General features: G+C 47.8%; 1 protein-coding gene across 4 annotated transcripts in view; it reads right to left on the bottom strand.

Moving 5' to 3' along the window:
• The window catches only part of LOC146869579 (butyrophilin subfamily 3 member A3-like), a 473,774-nt gene that overhangs the window by 192,130 nt on the left and 261,647 nt on the right, over positions 1–19,997 (bottom strand). For all 4 annotated transcript variants that reach the window (XM_085606426.1, XM_085606395.1, XM_085606440.1 and 1 more), the window contains one exon: positions 14,149–14,181. In XM_085606426.1, coding sequence (XP_085462552.1) covers positions 14,149–14,181 — 33 coding nt within the window. The remainder of the gene's footprint in view (positions 1–14,148; positions 14,182–19,997) is intronic.

Below are 19,997 nucleotides of genomic sequence, written 5' to 3'. Positions count from 1 at the left end.
GTGCTGAAAGCTAGAGTACATATAATTTGCTGTGTATTCGTGTTTGGCCTTAGCAAGAAAACGCATGAAGGTCCCAATTGGAACTTATTTGTTTAGTCCAACAGATAGCTTTCAGCACAATTACCACTAAGGTAAAGTCAGTAAACACTGTGTTTTGGGACAACTTTTTCTCAATATCGGGGAGGCTCAAATCAGCTTATGTGTGAAACTAAATGCGCAGTATGTGCAAATAAAAACCAGGAAAATGTTCTGTATTTTTTCCCCATGCATAAGGTTATTGATTACAAATACACTCATTAATAATGATATAACTTATTATTATCTTATTCAACGGGAGCCAATCCCAGGAATATCTCTATATGTTGTTATTTTTGTTGTTATTGTTGTTGGTACATGGGGAAAGACGGAGAGAACATTATGCACTTCACATATAGCACCACCCACCCATCTTCCTACTAGCCGACTTCGTCTGTCTGCATACTTTGCTGCAACTGCATTATGTAAAACATGCATACAAAACAAACTCTTGGTGAACATATTTATAAAACTGTTTATAAACAATTTAAATAGCCTCAATTCTTTTTATTACAGAAGCATTTTCTTTATTTTTCTTTCCTATGCTTCTTTATTTTTACCCTCACCCCATGCTTCTTCTTGCCCACCAACATTTTATATAAAATATGCAATTTGCATTTATTTTTCACTGCTAAAACTTTCCATAGTTATATACAATTAAATGTATAAAAGATTACCACAATAATTTTTCTCTAAATCATACTGCTTAAAGTTTCTTATTCTATATACGTTTAGGTCAGTTGGTTTGTTCTGGTTTTCAATTTGTGCGCCGTGTGAGAAACAGAGCAAAACAACAAATACAAACAAACAATTAATGATTTATTTAAAAAAAAAAAAAAAATTTATTTGCATTTTCAACCAATACAAAAACAACTGGCATGTCACAAATAGTCTTCCACGTGCCCGCAACATCCCCCACCCACAATGAATGAATTTGTAACACAGCAAGCAGTTGCATCATACTTGATATAGCAGACGCCGCAAAGGTATATGCTATTCATCAAGTGCACTGGTTCATTTATACTTGTGAATTCATGCTCGAAGGCAAGACTTCAGAGCTCTTCCGCGTCACACACTGTCTGGGATAGAGCAAGTGTCTGCTTCTCTTGCTATCTTAATCCATATGCTCTTAGGAAGGAACATTGGATTCTATATAGACACAGACATGCATTACCTTATTAACATATAAAAAGCCATTTGGTGTCAATGTTGTATACACTCCACTTTTGCTTATAGTTATAACCAATAAAAGTATTCCATAACTGCTTAGTCAATCATCATGTTAGCAAAATAGTGCCACAACCCTAGAAAGAGTGACTCAGCAATTCCAGAATACATTTATTGGCTGAAGGGAGAGGCAGATAGTTCAAAACACAACTCTACTTCAATCCAATAAATCATGTGTAGTAGATGAGCAGGCATTCAGGCTAACCACTGACTGTGTGCTTGAATTATTTTTATTCACCTTATTTTAGCAGGATAGTCTGATAATTTGTCATAGATCTTACTGGACCTAAATTAGACTCCCCAGCTGTAGCGCTGTTTATCTCGCCCTCCTACTTTTAAAACGCACGGCCTGGCATCATGGTCCCGGCCTTCCTATAGCTGCTGCCGCCCTCTGTCTCCTAGCTCAACAAGCATTTGCAATGCAAAAGGTCTTGTATTTGAAAACGTTTGAGCTATCGGCATTGTAAATGACAATGCCTTTTATTTATGTGTTTTGAAAACCTGCAAGCAGTGCGTAAACCCACACTTTGTACTTATAGTTATGACTAGCAAAGCTGGCAGTAACTGCGCCTTTTTTACTGCCGACCTTGCTTCTCGTAAGTAAGTACAAAGTGCGTGTTTAAGCATCGCTTGCAAGTTTTCAAAACACATTAATAAAAGGCATTGTCATTGTTGTATCCTCTATATTTGTTATTATTTCTTATGTGTATTCCCGTGGAATATCTTGGTTCCTTGGCAACCGGTTTCTCTCTGGTCATAGTTCTGGAATGTTTACTGACCAGAGACGAGCAGTTGCTGAGGAGAGTGGGGACCGGTGTCTTCCAGGGGTTGTTGATGTTACTCAATAAACCTACTTACAATCTCTTTGGAGTCTTCTCTTCCCAAAAGTCATTTACAATGCCAATACCTCAACCACTCGCCAATGCGAGACCTATTGCATTGCAAATGCTTGTCATTTAAAGGCAGGAACTGTGAAGTATCTATTGTGTTTTTCTCTTGGTTTCCATACTAAACTTGATCTGGTGCCATGCCCATGTGATGGCCGTTCAGAGCAAACCACTTTTTATTCTTCTGCAAGTTTTACACGCAATACACTAAATTGTTTTTACTTCCTGTTTTTTTAAAAAGCATTCATCGGTTCATCATAGAGATGCATATAGGAGTCACAGTCCAGTATATTTATTTAAGCTCATAAATGGGATATAAGCTGGGCAGCCCTGACAAGTGCCCCGCATCGCGGGTTAGGCTAGCGCATTTTAATGCCTATTCCCGCATTACAGGACTGGCATTAAATACCAGGCATTAGTGCCCTCAGGAGTTACCGCTCTTTTGTCCATGCCGCTTTAGCGCGCAACACTGAATAGCTCTGCTATACGAGGCGCTGGCAGCCAGAGCATGAGCTAAGCCCAGGCTTCAAGAGGTGACTGTGGTTGTCCTGGCACACAGTCATTTCTGCCTGTGCCCGCCCTCACATCACGTTGAACCTCTGCTGGAGTTAGACTGCACAGCGCATTGTTGATTTAAACATACTATTTCCTTCCTGTGGCTCCCATCAACGGTGGCCCACAAGCTGTCCCAGTCAAACTGGAACCCGGGCTGCTGGATGGCACAAAACAGACTGGTGTAAAGGGCCCGAGGTCCGTGGGATCAGCCCCTGCCTGGGTGGGCGAGACGCTGTAAAATAAACCTCTAATGTCGTTTGCATGAGCTGTGAACCACTCTTCTGTACCTAGACAAGGTTTGCGCTATTTAAAGTGGTGAAAAATAAAGGTGTAAAGATTACAAGTTTCTTTCTCAGCAGTTCACATACAGACTTGATCTCCCAGCATTCTGTGACCCACAGCTGATGTCAGAGGCATCGTTTCAAGCTTTTTTGATCTTTCGTAATCATCTTAAATCTAAAATATTTCTTTAAAAAGCAGCAACAGTTATGAAGAAGAACCTCCAGGGCTGAGCAAAGAGCCTCTTTCTTGCAAATGATATTTACAATCTTTTGGATGGAGGTAAAACACAGGTCAGAATGAAGTAGCTCACGAAAAACACATCTTGAAACCTGGTGAGATAGCCACTCTTATAAACATGTTTCCTCAGCAGCCCCTTCAAAATATTTTCATGCACACAGTACCCTACAAGTGGCTCTAGAAAGATGAGCATTTCTGTATGTTATATTTTTCCCTCGCCTTCCTCGCTTGATTTTGCACACAAGAAAGGTCACTCATAGTCGTTGAATGTCACTCACAAAAACACTGAAATTATGAAAATGCCACACATAGCAATCTGAAACCTTGGCAGCTATGCCGAAACTGAAGCTGCAGTGCCGTGTCTACCACGCGGGCAATCCGTGCCCTAAACTGAAGCTGCAGCGCTGTGTCTGCCACACGGGCAACAAGGTGCCCTACACTGAAGCTGCAGCGCCGTGTCTACCACACGGGCAATCAGTTCCATAAATTGAAGCTGCAGCGCCGTGTGTCCGCCATACGGGCAATCAGTGCCCTAAACCGAAGCTGCAGCGCAGTGTCTACCTCACGGGCAAACAGTGCCCTAAACTGAAGCTGCAGCTCCGTGTCTGCAGCACGGGTAAACAGTGCCCTACACTGAAGCTGCAGCGCCGTGTCTACCACATGGGCAATCAGTGCCCTAAACTGAAGCTGCAGTGCCGTGTCTGCAGCACGGGCAAACTGAGCCCTAAACTGAAGCTGCAGCGCCATGTCTGCAACACGGGCAAACGGTGCCCTAAACTGAAGCTGCGGCGCCGAGTCTGCAACACGGGCAAACGGTGCCCCAAACTGAGGCTGCAGGGCTGTGTCTACCACGCGGGCAATCGGTGCCCTAAACTGACACTGCAGCACCGTGTCCGCAACACGGGCAAACGGTGCCCTAAACTAAAGCTGCAGCGCCGTGTCTACCATACAGGGAATCAGTGCCTTGAACTGAAACTGCAGCGCAGTGTCTACCACACGGGCAATCAGTGTCCTAAACTGAAGCTGCAGCGCCGTATCTAGCACACTGGCAAACAGTGCCCTAAACTGAAGCAGCAGCACTGTGTTTATCACACGGGCAAACAGTGCTGAAGCTGGAGTGCTGTGTCTTCAACATGGGCAATCAGTGCCCCACACTGAAGCTGCAGCGCCGTGTCTACAATCAGTGCCCTAAACTGAAGCTGCAGCACTGTCTGCTGCACGGGCAAGCGGTGCCCTAAACTGAAGCTGCAGCGCCGTGTCTGTCACAAGGGGAAATAGTGCCCTAAACTGAAGCTGCAGCGCCATGTCTGCTGCACAGGTAAACAGTGCCCTAAACTGAAGCTGCAGCGCCGTGTCTGTCACAAGGGGAAATAGTGCCCTAAACTGAAGCTACAGAGCTGTGTCTACCACACGGGCAAGCAGGACCCTAAACTAAAGCTGCAGCGCCGTGTCTACCACACGGGCAAACAGGGCCCTAAACTGAAGCTGCAGCGCTGTGTCTGCCACACGGGGAAACAGTGTCCTAAATTGAAGCTGCAGCGCCATGTCTGCCACACGGGCAAACAGTGCCCTAAACTGAAGCTACAGAGCTGTGTCTACCACACGGGCAAGCAGGACCCTAAACTAAAGCTGCAGCGCCGTGTCTACCACACGGGCAAACAGGGCCCTAAACTGAAGCTGCAGTGCTGTGTCTGCCACACGGGGAAACAGTGTCCTAAATTGAAGCTGCAGCGCCATGTCTGCCACTCAGGCAATTTTTCCCCTTAACTGAAGCTGCAGCGTCATGCTGCTCACACAGGCAAACGGTGCCCTAAACTGAAGCTGCAGCGTCGTGCTTCTCACACAGGCAAACAGTGCCCTAAACTGAAGTTGCAGCGCTGGGTCTGCCACACGGGCAAAAAGTGCCCTAAACTGAAGCTGCAGCGCTGTGTCTGCCACACGGGGAAACAGTGTCCTAAATTGAAGCTGCAGCGCCATGTCTGCCACTCAGGCAATCTGTGCCCTAAACTGAAGCTGCAGCGTCATGCTGCTCACACAGGCAAACAGTGCCCTAAACTGAAGCTGCAGCGCCGTGTCTACCACACGGGCAATCAGTGCCCTAAAGTGAAGCTGCAGCGCTGTGTCTACCACACGGGCAATCAGTGCCCTAAACTGAAGCTGCAGCGCCGTGTCTGCCGCACTGGCAAGCAGTTTCCTAAACTGAAGCTGCAGCGCCCCGTCTACCACAGGGGCTGCTCATAGTGGAAGGTGCTGCCTACAGCAGAGCTGTGCACGCATCATCAGCTGCTCCTGCTGTGAGAAGACTGTGGCAGCAGAACCGCCTAAGGTGATGCATGCCGCATAGATTGCAATTACAATATAATTAGCATCAGATCATTGTTAAAGACGGCAGCTGATGCTACAAACGCTTCGTCAATTATCAGCCAGAAGGCACAATGAATTGAGGGTCAAATCTGGATCAGTCTCTTGAGGCACTGCAGGGGGGGGCCCCTTCAGCTCTGTACTCACGAAAATAAATCAGGAGAGGGCACAGCAGCAGACTGCTTTGCGGCACAGCCTCAGAGACTACCGGTTGTTTGACTCAAGCCCAGCCCCTGTGTCAGCATGGATCACAGTGAATAATGTACATTATCAATTGCCAACTTCCAAGCCCACAGTAAACCCTCTCCTCCTTCACCTTCACCATCCACTATCAGATGCTTTGTCTCCCTGAACCAGAATGGTCTACTCTCGCACAGCTCTACTCCTACCTTTAGCGCTGCTCCTGCCTCTGTTGTCATCAGTCCTTGCTGGTTTCCCAACACACCTCCCTGTCGCCTCCCCTGTCGCCTCCCCTGTCGCCTCCCCTCTCGCCTCCCCTCTCGCCTCCCCTCTCGCCTCCTCTTCCACCTTCCCTGTCACCTCCCCTGACACCTCCCCTATCACCTTCTGTCACCTCCTCTGCCACCTCGTATGCCACCTCCTGTCACCTCCCCAGTCATCTTCTCTGTCACCTCCTCTGCCACATCCTGTTCCTCCTTGCCACCTCCTGCCACCTCCCCTGTCACCTTCCCTGCCACCTCCTCTGCCACCTCCTCTGTCACCTCCTCTGTCACCTCCTCTTCCACCTCCTCTTCCACCTCCTCTTCCACCTCCTCTTCCACCTCCTCTTCCACCTCCTCTTCCACCTCCTCTTCCACCTCCTCTTCCACCTCCTCTTCCACCTCCCCTGTCACCTCCCCTGTCACCTCCCCTGTCACCTCCCCTGTCACCCCCTCTGCTACCAACCCAGGCTGTTAGTTTTCCTCAATCAGCACCCAGAGTGATAGCTCTGCTGTCATAGGCTTAAGCCTGTAAAATCTGGGTAACCTAAAGACTGCATTCCTCTCACTAAGTGTTCATGTAAAACCGCTGATTACCCGATTGTTGGAATTGGCCCTTTTGGCAGGGTTACCCCCAAACTTTTTGCTTCTTCCTCCTTTTTTTCCCTGACCTGTGGTTTGTTGGTTTAAGGACTCTGGGCACTTTACCACTGCTGATCAGGGCTAAAGTGCATATGCTCTCTGTGTAAATTGTTATTATGATAGGATCTCCCCAATTGTCATATTTTGATTTACTGGTCAGTCCCTAGTAAAGTGCACTGAGTGTGTCGGGCTGGTAAATCAGATACTACTAGGGGGGCTGCAGCACTGATTGTGTCTCCCACATGAGTAGCCCTGAAAAGATGTCTCAGGCCTGCCACTGCAGTGCCTGTGCGCACTTTTGCTAACTGCCATGTCGACTTGGAAAGTGCACCCACTTGCCAGGCCCTAACTTTCCCTTTTCCTACATATTGGACACCCCTATGGTAGGCCCAAGGTACCCCCCTGTGCAGGGTGCAGTGTATGTGAAAGGTAGGACAAGTACTGATGTGTTTAACATGTCCTGATAGTGAAATACTGCCAATTTCGTTTTTCACAATTGAAAGGCTATCTTGCCCCATAGGACAGAAGGGGGAATCATTTGTAACATTTTACAAGCATATCTTCCCATAGGGATAAGATGTAAAAATAAAGTTTAGGCTCTCTGAACCCAGAATTTAATAACACATCTCTAACTAAAGATGGTTTTTAAATTGTGTGTTTGAAAATGCCACTTTTAGAAAGTAGGCATTTTCTTGTTTAACCATTCTGTGTGCCTCTGCCTGTTTGTGTATTGACTATCTGGTTTTGGAGTGACAGGGGCTGGGAAGGTGCATTCTCTGACAGCCACCGGAAGGTTGATATGTGTCCTGCCTTTCCTGAATGAGTCAGGGATGGGCTGAATAGACCTGGGTTGCATTCACAGTAGGGAGAGGAGTTCCTCACTAGCACCTGAATAGACCCGGTCTGCATTTAGATTGGTGGGAGGAGATTTCCCTTGCACCTGAATAGGGCCTGTCTGCCTTACACAATGCTGTCTCCACCTCCTGCCAGGCAGCTGCACCAGAGAGGACAGAACTGGTGTGGACTGGGCTCAGAGACCCTTGCACAAAGAGAACAAAGACATTTTGGGGTATAAGTATTAGAACTAATACCCCTGAACTTTAGACTACTTCTGGAATCGAGAGGAACCTTTGCCAAGGAGAAGAGCTGGAGAAACTGAGAAGTACTGCCCTTGCTGTGTGTCTGGGGCTGGCCTGCAGTTGCTGTTTCTGCCAAGGAAAGGAGAAGGACTTTGCTGTGTTCTGTGTCAATGCTTGAGGAAAGTTTCCAAGGGCTTGAGTAGAGCTTGCCTCCTGTTTTGAAGTTTCAGGAACACAAAGACTTCACCCCAGCTCCCCTGAACATTCTTGCTTGGAGTTCTGACCTGCCAAGTGGTTCCTGTGACTGTCTTGGGCCTCTGGATGTTGTTTCTGCTGTTGGGAGCTGGAAAATCAACGCAACGACAAGGACACGACACATCGCTCTTCTTGCGACAGTTTTTTCCAACGCAACGCTGTGGTGTGAGAAGAATCTCCCCGCATCGCCGTGCCACTGCTGAAAACAATGCAGTGCTTGTCACAGCGACAAGAATCGATGCATCGAGGGATCGCGGCTGAAAAGGTCAACACAGCGCCGCTCGCCACCGCCGCATCGTTCGCCGCCGCATCTCGGATTTCAACGCATCGTCCCAGTGCGGCAAGTTTACCCCAGGGCATTAACTGCGGATCAGAGTCGTCTCAGAATCGACGCATCGCTTCCCCCTACAGAACGGACCCGACACATCGCTCCCCTGTGTACAGTGCAACTGTTGCAAGTCAGGAAGGATTAGTTACTTACCTATAATCCTAGTTCTCATCCAGGGGTATACTCATCAAAGTCATAATCTATGAATAATCCCCGCCCACGTGCGGGAACCCAGAGCATATAGAAAATACATATATATACATATGTGAAAACATATACATGCAGCCTAAAATGTTTAAAACATGGCAAAAATCCTGAAATTACATAGGTTTGCATTGTAGTACCCCTAACCCATAAGGAAAAAAGGAAGCGCTAAACCAATTGTCGCACAACAATGCTTTATTGCCATAAAGCAAACTTGTAATTGCAGGCATTTGCCTGTAGGCTGCAGTAGAGTATCAAGAAAACAAAGAAAACTGACACCTTGCCTTTAAGGCATTAGAGTAGGGGGACCGTGCCTTTAAGACCTGCAGGAGACCCTTGCTCCCATGATGCACCACAGGTGACAGTTAGGTCAGTTCTTTTTGACGGTGCACCCGCACCTGAATAGATCTGAAATCAATAAACAATAACTTGAAGAGAATGCTCGTCCGGGGAGGTGGGTGGGTCGCTTATGACTTTGATGAGTATACCCCTGGATGAGAACTAGGATTACAGTTAAGTAACTAATCCTTCTCATCCAGGGGATACTCATCAATAGTCATAATCTATGAATAGAGTAGCAAGCCCATACCCAAAATCTCGCGGACGAGCAATACAGCATCTAGAACATGCATTAACATCACATTCGCATTGCAGTTATGCAAACAAATTCCTCAAAGAGGCCTGCCCCACCTGGGCGTCGGCCTGTGCATCTGAATCTAGGCAATAATGGTGTGTAAAGGTATGTATAGAGAGCCATGTAGCCGCTTTGCAAATCTCAGACATGGGAACGTTGCGAAGGAGAGCTACAGTAGAAGCTTTCCCTCTAGTAGAGTGTGCTCTTGCTCTAACCTGTAGAACCTTGTGAGACAGTTGATAAGACAAGGCTATGCAGGAAACAATCCATTTAGAAATAGACCTTTTGGAAGCAGCCAGCCCGGTATTTGTTGGACCGTAATTGACAAAGAGCCTGTCAGACTTTATAATAGAAAGGGTTTTAGCAAGATAAAATTTCAATACCCTCCGGAGGTCTAGAGAATGTAAAGCTCTATCCGGGGGAGTGGCTGGCTGAGGAAAGAAAGTGGACAACGTGATAACCTGATTAATGTGGAAATCCGAGACCACCTTGGGCAGGAAGCTCAGAGGAGTACGTAGTACCACTCTATTGGCATGGAAAACAGTGTAAGGTTCCTTGCAGCAGAGGGCCTGAATCTCACTTACCCTGCGGGCAGAAGTGATGGCTACTAAGAAGGCAGCCTTCCAGGTCAGATGCTGCAAGGATGCCTTATGAATAGGTTCGAAAGGAGCTCTCATTAACTTAGAGAGAACAATGTTGAGTTCCCAGGGAGGGGAAGGAGACCACCCTGGTGGAAATACTTTAAGCCCTTCTAGGAAATCTTTGACTACCTGCATCTGGAAGAATGAGGCCTGGGTAGGAGATTTTCTATAAGCGGTGATAGCAGCTAGGTGGACTCTGATAGATGTATACTTTAAACCAGACTTTGCCAAGTGCAATAAGTAGGGGAGAATAACCTGCTCTTGACCCTGGATTGGATCAAGGGCGTTCTCTACACCAAATGTAGAACCTCTTCCACTTGAAGGCATAAGACTTCCTAGTGGAGGGCCTTTTTGCTTCTCGAAGAATGTTCATACAGTCCGCCGGAAGATCTAAATGTCCATACTGGATGACTTCAGGAGCCATGCCGTCAAGCGAAGGGAGGGGAGGTTGGGATGGAACTCTCTCCCCTGATTCTTGGTCAGTAAGTTCGGCAGGCAAGGCAATCTCCGGTGTGGCACCTCTGACAGCTGGAGGAGATCCGGGTACCACCACTGGCGGGGCCACTCCGGAGCTATAAGGATCATCCGTGCTCTGGTCCTGTAGAATTTCTGTATGACCGCTGGGATGAGAGGGAGAGGAGGAAAAGCGTACAGCAATGTCCGCGACCAGCTGATCAAAAGTGCGTTCCCCTGTGATCCCTGTTGGAGGAACCTGGAGGCAAAGACAGGGCATTTTTTGTTTGCGAAAAGGTCGATGTCCGGTACTCCCCACTGCCGGAAGATCTCTTGGGCGACGTCTTTGTTGAGCACCCAGTCGTGTGCTTCGACGAAGTCTCTGCTGAGGCCGTCTGCCTGCACGTTCAGGATCCCTGGCAGGTGAACACCGATGATCGAAAGGCTTCTCGCCAGTAGCCACCACCAAATGGACTGAGCTTCCAGAGACAGGACTCGTGACTTGGTGCCTCCTTGCTTGTTCAGATAGAACATAGTTATGTTGTCTGTCTGAATCTGAACGTGGCTGATTTGGAGGGACGGATACAGGGATTAGATAGCCAGATGGACTGCTCGTAGTTCCAAGAAGTTTATGTGATAACTTTTTTCCGTATTGGACCAGAGACCTTGTACCTGAAGCTGGTCCATATGAGCACCCCAGTCCTGCTTAGAGGCATCTGTGACCACTGTCTGTGTCGGAGGCGTCTGATGGAAGGGGACGCCGTGAAGTAGATGGGAGCGTTTCATCCACCATCTGATGGAGTCTTTGGCGGCTTGGTGGAGAGAGATCAGATCTTCCCAGCGACCTGACCTCTGTGACCACTGATCCTCTAGCGCTTGTTGTAGTGGACGCATGTGAAGGCGTGCATTGGGCACAATGTAAATGCACGAAGCCATCGACCCCAGAAGTGACAACACTTGCCTGGCTGTAGGGAATGCAGTGTCGAGAAGTGTGTGGCATTTCTGAAGCATGGATAATAACCTCTCCTCCGAAGGACACACGCTTGCCTTTGCGGAGTCCAGAGAGGCACCCAGGTAGTGAATCCGCTGAGTGGGATTGAGGACCGACTTTTTGTAGTTCACTTGTAATCCCAATGACTGTAGCAGATTGAGGCAGAACGATAGATGGCTCTGGAGTAGAATTTGAATATGTGCTTCATAACACTCACTGCAAAAACAAGTTTTGTAAAGACTGTAAAAAATAAAGTTGTTGTCTATTTTAGAGGTTATACAGCTGATTGAACACAGATAAGCACTTACTTTAAAAGGTTTGGAAAACACTGTGAAAACACCTCTGAATATGTTATGACTGAAACTATGCTTTGAAAGGACAGAATTGGAATGCAAAGTTCTACAACTCACAATTTAAAGTCATGGCAGAAGAGCTATCCTTTAAAGTACAGCTCAGACAGGCCCAGACAGGATAACTAAAACTAATTTTACAGAGCCCTTAAGGTTTCAGCAAAGTCCGGAAGGACCGAACAGGCAAAGTGCACGCTCCTACGGAATTTGATTGTCCAGGCAGTAGTCCTTTGTGAACGTGTGCAAAGGGACTATTCCAGACAATACTGGAAAAAGACTAAGACGTTTCTATACCTCCTGATTCATCCAAAATTGATTTCGATGTGATACTACCATCAGAGAGGAAACATCATTTGGTGGACTGTCAAGGGAGTACACTGATTTAGGAATTACTGATCTATAGAACATAACCTTGATCATAACATCACATATGGGATACACAAATACAGCCCTGAAGAAGCCCGTGTGGATGAAACGTGTTAAGTTTTACAATGAAAGAATTTTGAATAAAGAAATCAATTTTTTAAAGAAAAAGATTTGGAAGTCTGTGCATTATATAATTCAATTATGTTAAAATGTCAAGGCTTCCTTTGATCTGGATATTTTTAGAAAGGTCAATATGAAGTGGGTGCAGTTATATTCTTTTCAAAATGTTGATGGAGTTTCTTCTGTATGGAAGATTAAGATGGCTGATCTTCTAGACTGGTGCACCTTTATGTTTAGAGTATAACCACAAGCCATGAAAGTTATATGTGCGAATTTCTTGTGCCTCAGTCAACTTTTTTGTGAATCGGCAAAAGCAGGACGCTATTCAAGACACTGCATCATCCCCCTACTGGAACCACCTATTCCTCACTCCACAGAAAGGTGCAATGCGTCAACCTCTTCTTCCATGAAAAAATACGGATAATCCACTGGCACTTCTTCTATTCTTACACCCGCCACTTACCGCAGAATCATGCAATGATCAGGCTTCAAAACCCTATCCCTACCAGATCTCACTGACATACTCAACTCCCTTAAAGCCACTTCTTATGGAGATGCTGTCTTACCATTGTCCTTCATCAAAACTCTGAGGCAATGATCTTTCACCCCTACTAACCATTGTCAGAGCATCTTCACAGAATCTCTTAAGTCTGGCCAGATTCTACCCCTTTTAAGGAAGCCAACAATAGACCCTGATGACCACGCCCACTACCTGCTCATCAATTATCTACCATTCATTGGCAAGATCTTTCAAAAAGCAGTCTGTGTTCAACGCCAATGCCACATCAATGCCAAGCATCTCCAGCGCGATTACTAACAATAGCTAGTTCACATGGTTTCACACTGAGCACACACCATCTGATGGCACCCACTGGACCCTATCTACGAAGACTGTGATTAGGATGTACTAACTATTATGAAGAAGGAAGAGTATTTTTGAGGAATAAAATGGCAGAGTAATTTATTGATCCCTGAAGAAGCTCCACAGGAACGAAACACATCGGATGTCATGAATGATAATTGTTTTGGCAATTAAACAGCTTTTATCATAGGATGAACTTATACATAAAGGGCTGATTTTAAACCAAACTGCGGACCATATTGAATTCTATTGCACTCATGATTGGAGACAAATGTAGAAGCTTGGACATAGCAACATTGTATCATACAACATGTACATTATTTGCACATAATTCTATTGTACTATATGTTCATATGGTTTACAGATTGCTAAGTTACACTGAATACTATTCAAAATACAATACAAACCTGACTAAATGACATGAAGCTTGATGGATTCAAATCCCAACTTTCACTGAGTGCCAAGTCACCTAGATTCATCCTGGATACCAAGCTCACCGTCAAGGAACATATTGACAAAAACAAATATTGCTTGGCACCAAGTCTTTCTTCTAAAGAAAGTCAAACCGTTCCGTCCCAGAAAGCAACTTCACAACTGCTGTTCAATCCCTCTTACACTTGCGTCTGGATAATGCCCAACTCCATGAACACCCCAACCCCACGCTGGCAACCCCTAGGTGCATCCTACAGGATGCAGCCTACCTCATCTAGGGTCTAAAGACGTATGATCACATCACCCCTATGCTGATGGAATTCCATTGGCTCCCCTTGCTGGCTCAAACCAGCTGCATCATTTTTACAAATGTATCACAAACACAACCTCGTCTTACCTCGCAGACAAACCCACGATATCGACTGGATCTTGGTATGCCCACAGCCAAAAGCGCAAAAAGAAAAAATTAAGACTGCAGGCTTTTTTTATCTATGCACCCAGAATCTGGGACAGCATATTCATATCCACAAGGACGGCCCCAGCTCTGCTCACCTCTTTAAAGAACAATACATCCCAATGCATTAACCATTTACAACCCTTACTCATTGACTTAATGCTTGTCTTATCCTTTGGATTTGACTTGTGCTACAAAATACCATATACATACATACATACATACTGATAGTCACACATTTGCTAGTAATAATTGGTTTAATTAAAAACTCACCAATTTTTTCTGAAAGTTTTCCTGAACATTTTCCTAGTAGAAAAAAAGGACAGATGTTGCCAATTAAACTTAAGAAAGTAATTCATGCTATGATACAATCTCTGCATAACTTAATTTGAAGAACTCATGTTCTTTATTGCATGTAATAAATACTATCATTTGATAATAAAAAGAATAATAAGGTCAAACTGAAATTGGTGGCCCCGACGGTTAAGATACTTTAGCTTTAGCAAGAGTATGCAAAAGATATCAGCACTTGAAGGAAAGGCTTTTTGTTGCTGCTGAAGACCCTATGTCTTTGCAGACCCTTCAAAAACGAAAAACACACAAAGGGAACACCATGCTTTTTAATGACCCTGCATACTAGGAGAGAGTCTCATGCCTGGCGTCTACCTTTATTCACCTGTTTGTTTCCTACAATACTTCTGTCACATATGCTCATCTGCCCAATTCCTTAACATAACCCTCAACATGCTTTAACATTAATATGTTCCTATGCTGCTGGCATTCCTGGAGTTCACTTTTCATTTATTTTCTTCAACATATTTTATTGAGGTTTTTGGACAGCATAAACTACACAACACATTCCGCTTATATATTCTGTATCGCACCCACGGTGTATCTTCAACATATGAACTCGAGCTTATGCAATCAGCTATTGGTTCCATACGACGACATATACACAATATTCCCCCCTCTATCCCCAAAAGTCCCCAACTCCCAAACACCCCCGCTGCAGATCCCTACAAGTACCAGCAATTTGAAGATAGTAATGTTTTTGCAGTGAGCTCTAATGTTTTTCTACCTGTGTTTTCCTATCTCCCACCCCTCTGTGCCAGTCCAGGATTGAGGTTGTGTGCTTCTGAGTAAGTTACGTGTTCACTCTTCCCCTCCCCTGTGCTGTTGGTTTGGGCTCCTCTGCAGGGATCCCCCCATGGGGAGGAATTCCTGATTCAGGTTCCGGGTCTCTTGCATTTGCAACCAAGGCCTCCCAGGCTCTGGCTCTCGCTAATGAGCTGATTCCTCATCTGGCATTTCTAGGGAGCACCCTCCCCTCTCAGCACGCCCACTTTTCTAACTCTCTTTTCCAAGTTGAAATGCTGGGTCACACGGAGGTTTCCATTGTTGTGTTATTCCTCTTTTAGCTAGTATCAAGGCCAGGTCTTGGAAGATGCTAGTGACCCACGTCCTGGAATTATGTGGGAATAATCCCAGGTGACAAGGTGCAGGGGCACATGGGACTGCTCGCTCTATTATTTCGCCATTGGTGGTAGAAATTACATTCCAGTAGTTCTTTAATTCTGGGCATGCTCAGAGCATATGGAGAAGTTACGCTTCCACTTCTCCACATCTTGGGCATCTCGCGTTTTCTCTGTGGAAGAATTTGTTAATTCGTCCCGGCGTGAGGTATGCCCTGTGCAATATGAAGAAATTAGTTAGTTGGAATCGGGCGTTTCTCGAAGTCCTAGGGATCCCTATCAATATGTTTTCTCAATGTTTGCCTTCCAGGGGATATTCAAGTCATCGGCCCATCTATCACGTAACGCAGTCAGCAGTTGTAGGGCATCCCTGCCCGGAGCCCCATAGAGACATGTGTAACCGCTTTAATTATAACCCCCACTGCGCTCGAATTGCCGCCACGACTCCTGCATGCAATAAGAAGTATCCGTGGGGAAGATCCTATCCCTCTCGGAAGTCCTCAAATGATATGAGCTCCTCGTCTCTATACAAGTCCCCCAGCCGTGTCGCCCCTGCTAGCACCCATTCTCCAAGACCCACCCATTGGGCTCCTTGAGTGAGCACCCACAATATTGTCACGGGGAGGTCGGGTGAGTAGGGGACCCACGTGTGGGTCATTTGGAGGGAGCATTTCCAACAGCACCATGCCACTTGTACAGTGTTAAGAGTCTTCCGCTGAAGCTCTGTCTACTCTCAGTAACATTCTCCATTGTGCGTGTAGGTCCGGCAATGCGGGTCTGCCTCTTGTACCTGGAACTGCTGATCTCCCACCCATCGCGCCATCCACTGTAGCTGAGTAACTAGGTAATGTCTCTCGAAGCCGGGACCGCTATCCCTCCCTCACTCATCGGGCGCTGCATTGTTCTCAGGGCCACCCGTCTACGTCCTGAGCCCCACAGGAAGGTCGATATTAATGAATGTAGATCCGTGTGTGTTAGAAATGGGATTTCTGGTTGGCTAGGGCTTGCGCCAAAGCCAGGCAGAAACCACCACTCTAGTCAGGGCTGGGGAGTTACACGCCAAAGATAACCCCTGCTCACCCCCTTTGTAGCTTGGCACGAGCAGTCAGGCTTATCCCGGAGGCGATGTGTGAAGCGTTTGCGAGCGCACCCAGCAACAACACCCAAGGCCCACCACAAAGGAAACTCCACACAAGGTATTATATAAAAATAGCCTTTGTATTATACCAAAACACATTAGATAATAATCACACAATTTACACTGTGCCAACTGGCACTGGGCAGAATTTTACAAGGGACTATTTACACGGGACAGGGCCACATGGACCACTGTCAGAATTAGCACAAATCACCAATTTGTACATATAGAACATAACACAAATTAGCACTGTAGAACACAACCAGTATCTACTGGCGCAATAATGACCTCAGCGTCATCACACTAGCATCAGGTATGAAACCTATCCTGCATCCATCACAGGGGCATAACACATTATGCAGTTTCTCATTGGTCCAACGCATTAGACCTACCCACCTAAGTATAACTACTCTAGGGGCGTACATAACACAGGAAAGTACATTCTCCCTACCGTCACGCGGCCCCGCCCACAACCAGGCGGGCTCGGCAATGCTTTTTAAATGCAGCTCGGGCCACGGCGGTGATTTCTTTTGCGGCGGCAAAGTGAGGGGTAGGCTCCCTCGGTTATTTAAATTGAGAGCGGGGTGGGCACCCGCGATTAGACTACAATAAGTGGGGTGGGCACCCGCATTAGTCATAAAATGCAAACGAAGACGCAGGGTGGGCACCTGCATAAAATTAGCGCAAAAGCAGCGGGGTGGGCACCCGCCAGACCAGTTTCACGGGGAATCCCTATGTCGGAATTCCCTCGGCTGAGATCGCAGCCCAGCGCTGCAAAGGCCCACATGTTCCTCCTTCCTGGGGAGAAAGATAGCACTTTCCAGGCGCTGGGTCAACAGAAAGTCCTGGAGGCATCAGGGGGGGCAATGTAGGGCCCAGGGGCCAGCACACAGGGCCCTCCAGCAGGGAGGCAGCCCCCATGGCGGTCCCACCTGGGCCCCACCAGCAGCAAGCCCCCTCCTGCCAGGATCCAAAGCAGAACAAGCAATAAAGCGCTCACCAGGCGCTAGAAGTAAAGTCCTCCAGTATCCAGGGCATCCAGGGGCTGGGCAGGGCCCAGGGAGGCAAGCCTTCCCCTGGGCCCCAGCAGCAGCACGCCCCTGGTAGATTTGAGTCAGAGCAAGAACATTTTCATGGGGTCACAGCCCCTCTTTTATACACCAAATCCCTTTGTCTCAAGGGTGCAGGGAAGGGGCGAACCAGATACAACTGGTTCCTGAGCACTTTGTTTTGCTCAGCCCCTCTCCCTATTCACAGCACAGGCCAGGGTCATCAGTCGCACCACAGGGGGCGGAGCCAGCATTGTGTGGGGAAAGCCCAGCCCTATTCAGGACCCAGGTGTACTCCTCCCACCCATCTAGCTGCTGATCTCCCTATTCACCACTGGGTGACTCCTCCTGACTCTGGGGATTCCCTAGCCCGTCACCTGACCTCAGGCAGCCAATCTCCAGCCAAGGCACTCATTTCACACTGCACACAGAAGTGCCCACTTCTAGAAGTGGCACTTCCACACTAGATACATGCACGCCGCACACATCATCGCGCAGCATTTTATCACACGAGTCCGTACATACCAAACTCGCACCTGCACTCCCCACGCATCAGGAACTACCAGGGACACACACATTCCCCATTCATTCCTATGGGAGGGCAGGTCAGTCTCACTACATGCACTCAGAGTGCACGCGCTTTCCACCGGGACACAGTGTGAAAGCGCCTAGAGGCCTAAAACCACTAACACCATGTCACAATAAAAAGCAAAAAGTTCAGGGGTGACCCTGCCAGAAGGGCCAAGTCCAACACAACCCCCTTCCAGCCAAAACGCAGGGTAGACCAATCACCACCGTGATGGGCTTCCCTGCTTTGGGCGATAGAACACAGACGCGGGCCCGCACGGCAGGGACACCCTCCGGTTCTACGCCACTCTGAACCAACGTGGTTCCCTCTGAACCAAACTCTCAGGCCCAACTAGGCTACCCCACTGGTACTACCTAGTTGTCCACAGCCAGGACCAGGCCCTAGGCCACCCAGATACCACTGGTCCTTGCCAAACCCAGAGTGGGGGGTAGTAACCCCTGGCATACAAGCCATTCTCCACTCTCCCTCTCAGTGTAGTTCCCAACTACCACTGATCCTTCAACCTAGGGTCCGCACCCTCAGGCTGACCAGAGGTCACGGGCAACAATGCCCCACCCTACCTCTACTTCTGGGGTTCCGCACCCTCCCAGGGAAGCACCCACCAGAACACAACTCTCTCACCAGTTCAGGACCTCTCTCCACCAACTGGTCTACCACCTGGGATCCAAGGGGTCAGAGGCGAGGACTCCCTCCCTCTGCACCCCCTTCCACTGTAGAGCAGGGTCTCTTCACTTAAGATGAGCCCCACCTGCCCTCAGGACTACAGCTGCCCTTACGTCCAGATCCGGAAACACCGACTACTGGCTCCCCAACCGAGGAACGTACCCTTTGGTCAGATGCCTGGCGAACCAGGACTTAACGAGGGTGACACATAACTAATGGGTCTTGTGACAGTCTGCCTGGCGCTGATCTCACGACCTCCTGTCCATCCGACAGTGCATGCAGACCCCCCAGGACAGAAGTGGCGACACCACGGTCACTCAGTGGCGACTCAGCCCTCCCGGCTGGTCCCTGACCTACTGGTTCCCACTGGGGAATCCCTCCCCCTCTCACCCCTCCCTCTGGACTTCCGCATCCTCCCAACTGGAGCGGTACCGCCAGACACCAGGACTACTGGAGCTCTGATTACAGACACTCCACGTCCTCTAGACACTGGGAGATCCTCCTGAAATGACCTATTGGTACAGCCTAGGCCCCCGACCGGATGTCCCCTAAAGAAACCATCCAGGCCCTGAGACTGGGTTTCGGGCACCTGGAGACATGCAGTCCCACCCACTCCTTCTCCGCAGAGTCAGGACGTGAGCCCCTACACCGAGACCTAGCTGGGCTACTCTGAACCTCTTCCATCACGCTGGGCTGAAGACACCTCAGCCACTCCTTTTGGAATCACTCCCCAATGCAAGCTCCCTATCCCAGAGAACTCACACCCAATCAACCAGCAAGCTCATCATTTCAGAGAACTCACACCAAAGTATTCAGCAAGCTCCTTATTTCAGAGAAATCACACCATTCATCCACATACACCCCCCCCCCAGACTAGTAAGACAGTTTCTACCGCCCCTGATTTCTCAACCTGACCAGTCTGCTACCTTGGGGAAATCCATATCAAGAGCACAAGAAAGAAATACAGTAGTCGTGGGGGTGCCACCATTTTTAGTAGGGCCACCCTCCCCGCAAATGAGAGCAGGAGGCCCCTCCAGAATTCCATGCTGGTGCTCAGGGACCGCATTGCTGCCCCCAGGTTACCCTCAAATATGTCCAAGCGGGAGTGATAAATTTTCACTCCTAAATATTCTAGGCATCTAGGTTCCCATTTAAGATTTCCCGGTCCCACAGGGGGGATTCTGTCGCTTGTTAGCGGAAAAATTTTGGAC

Source organism: Triturus cristatus, chromosome 1_1, assembly GCF_964204655.1.
Source record: "Triturus cristatus chromosome 1_1, aTriCri1.1, whole genome shotgun sequence".
NCBI lineage: Eukaryota > Metazoa > Chordata > Amphibia > Caudata > Salamandridae > Triturus > Triturus cristatus.
Note: the sequence above shows the minus strand (reverse complement) of the source record. Positions and strands in the feature narration are given on the sequence as shown.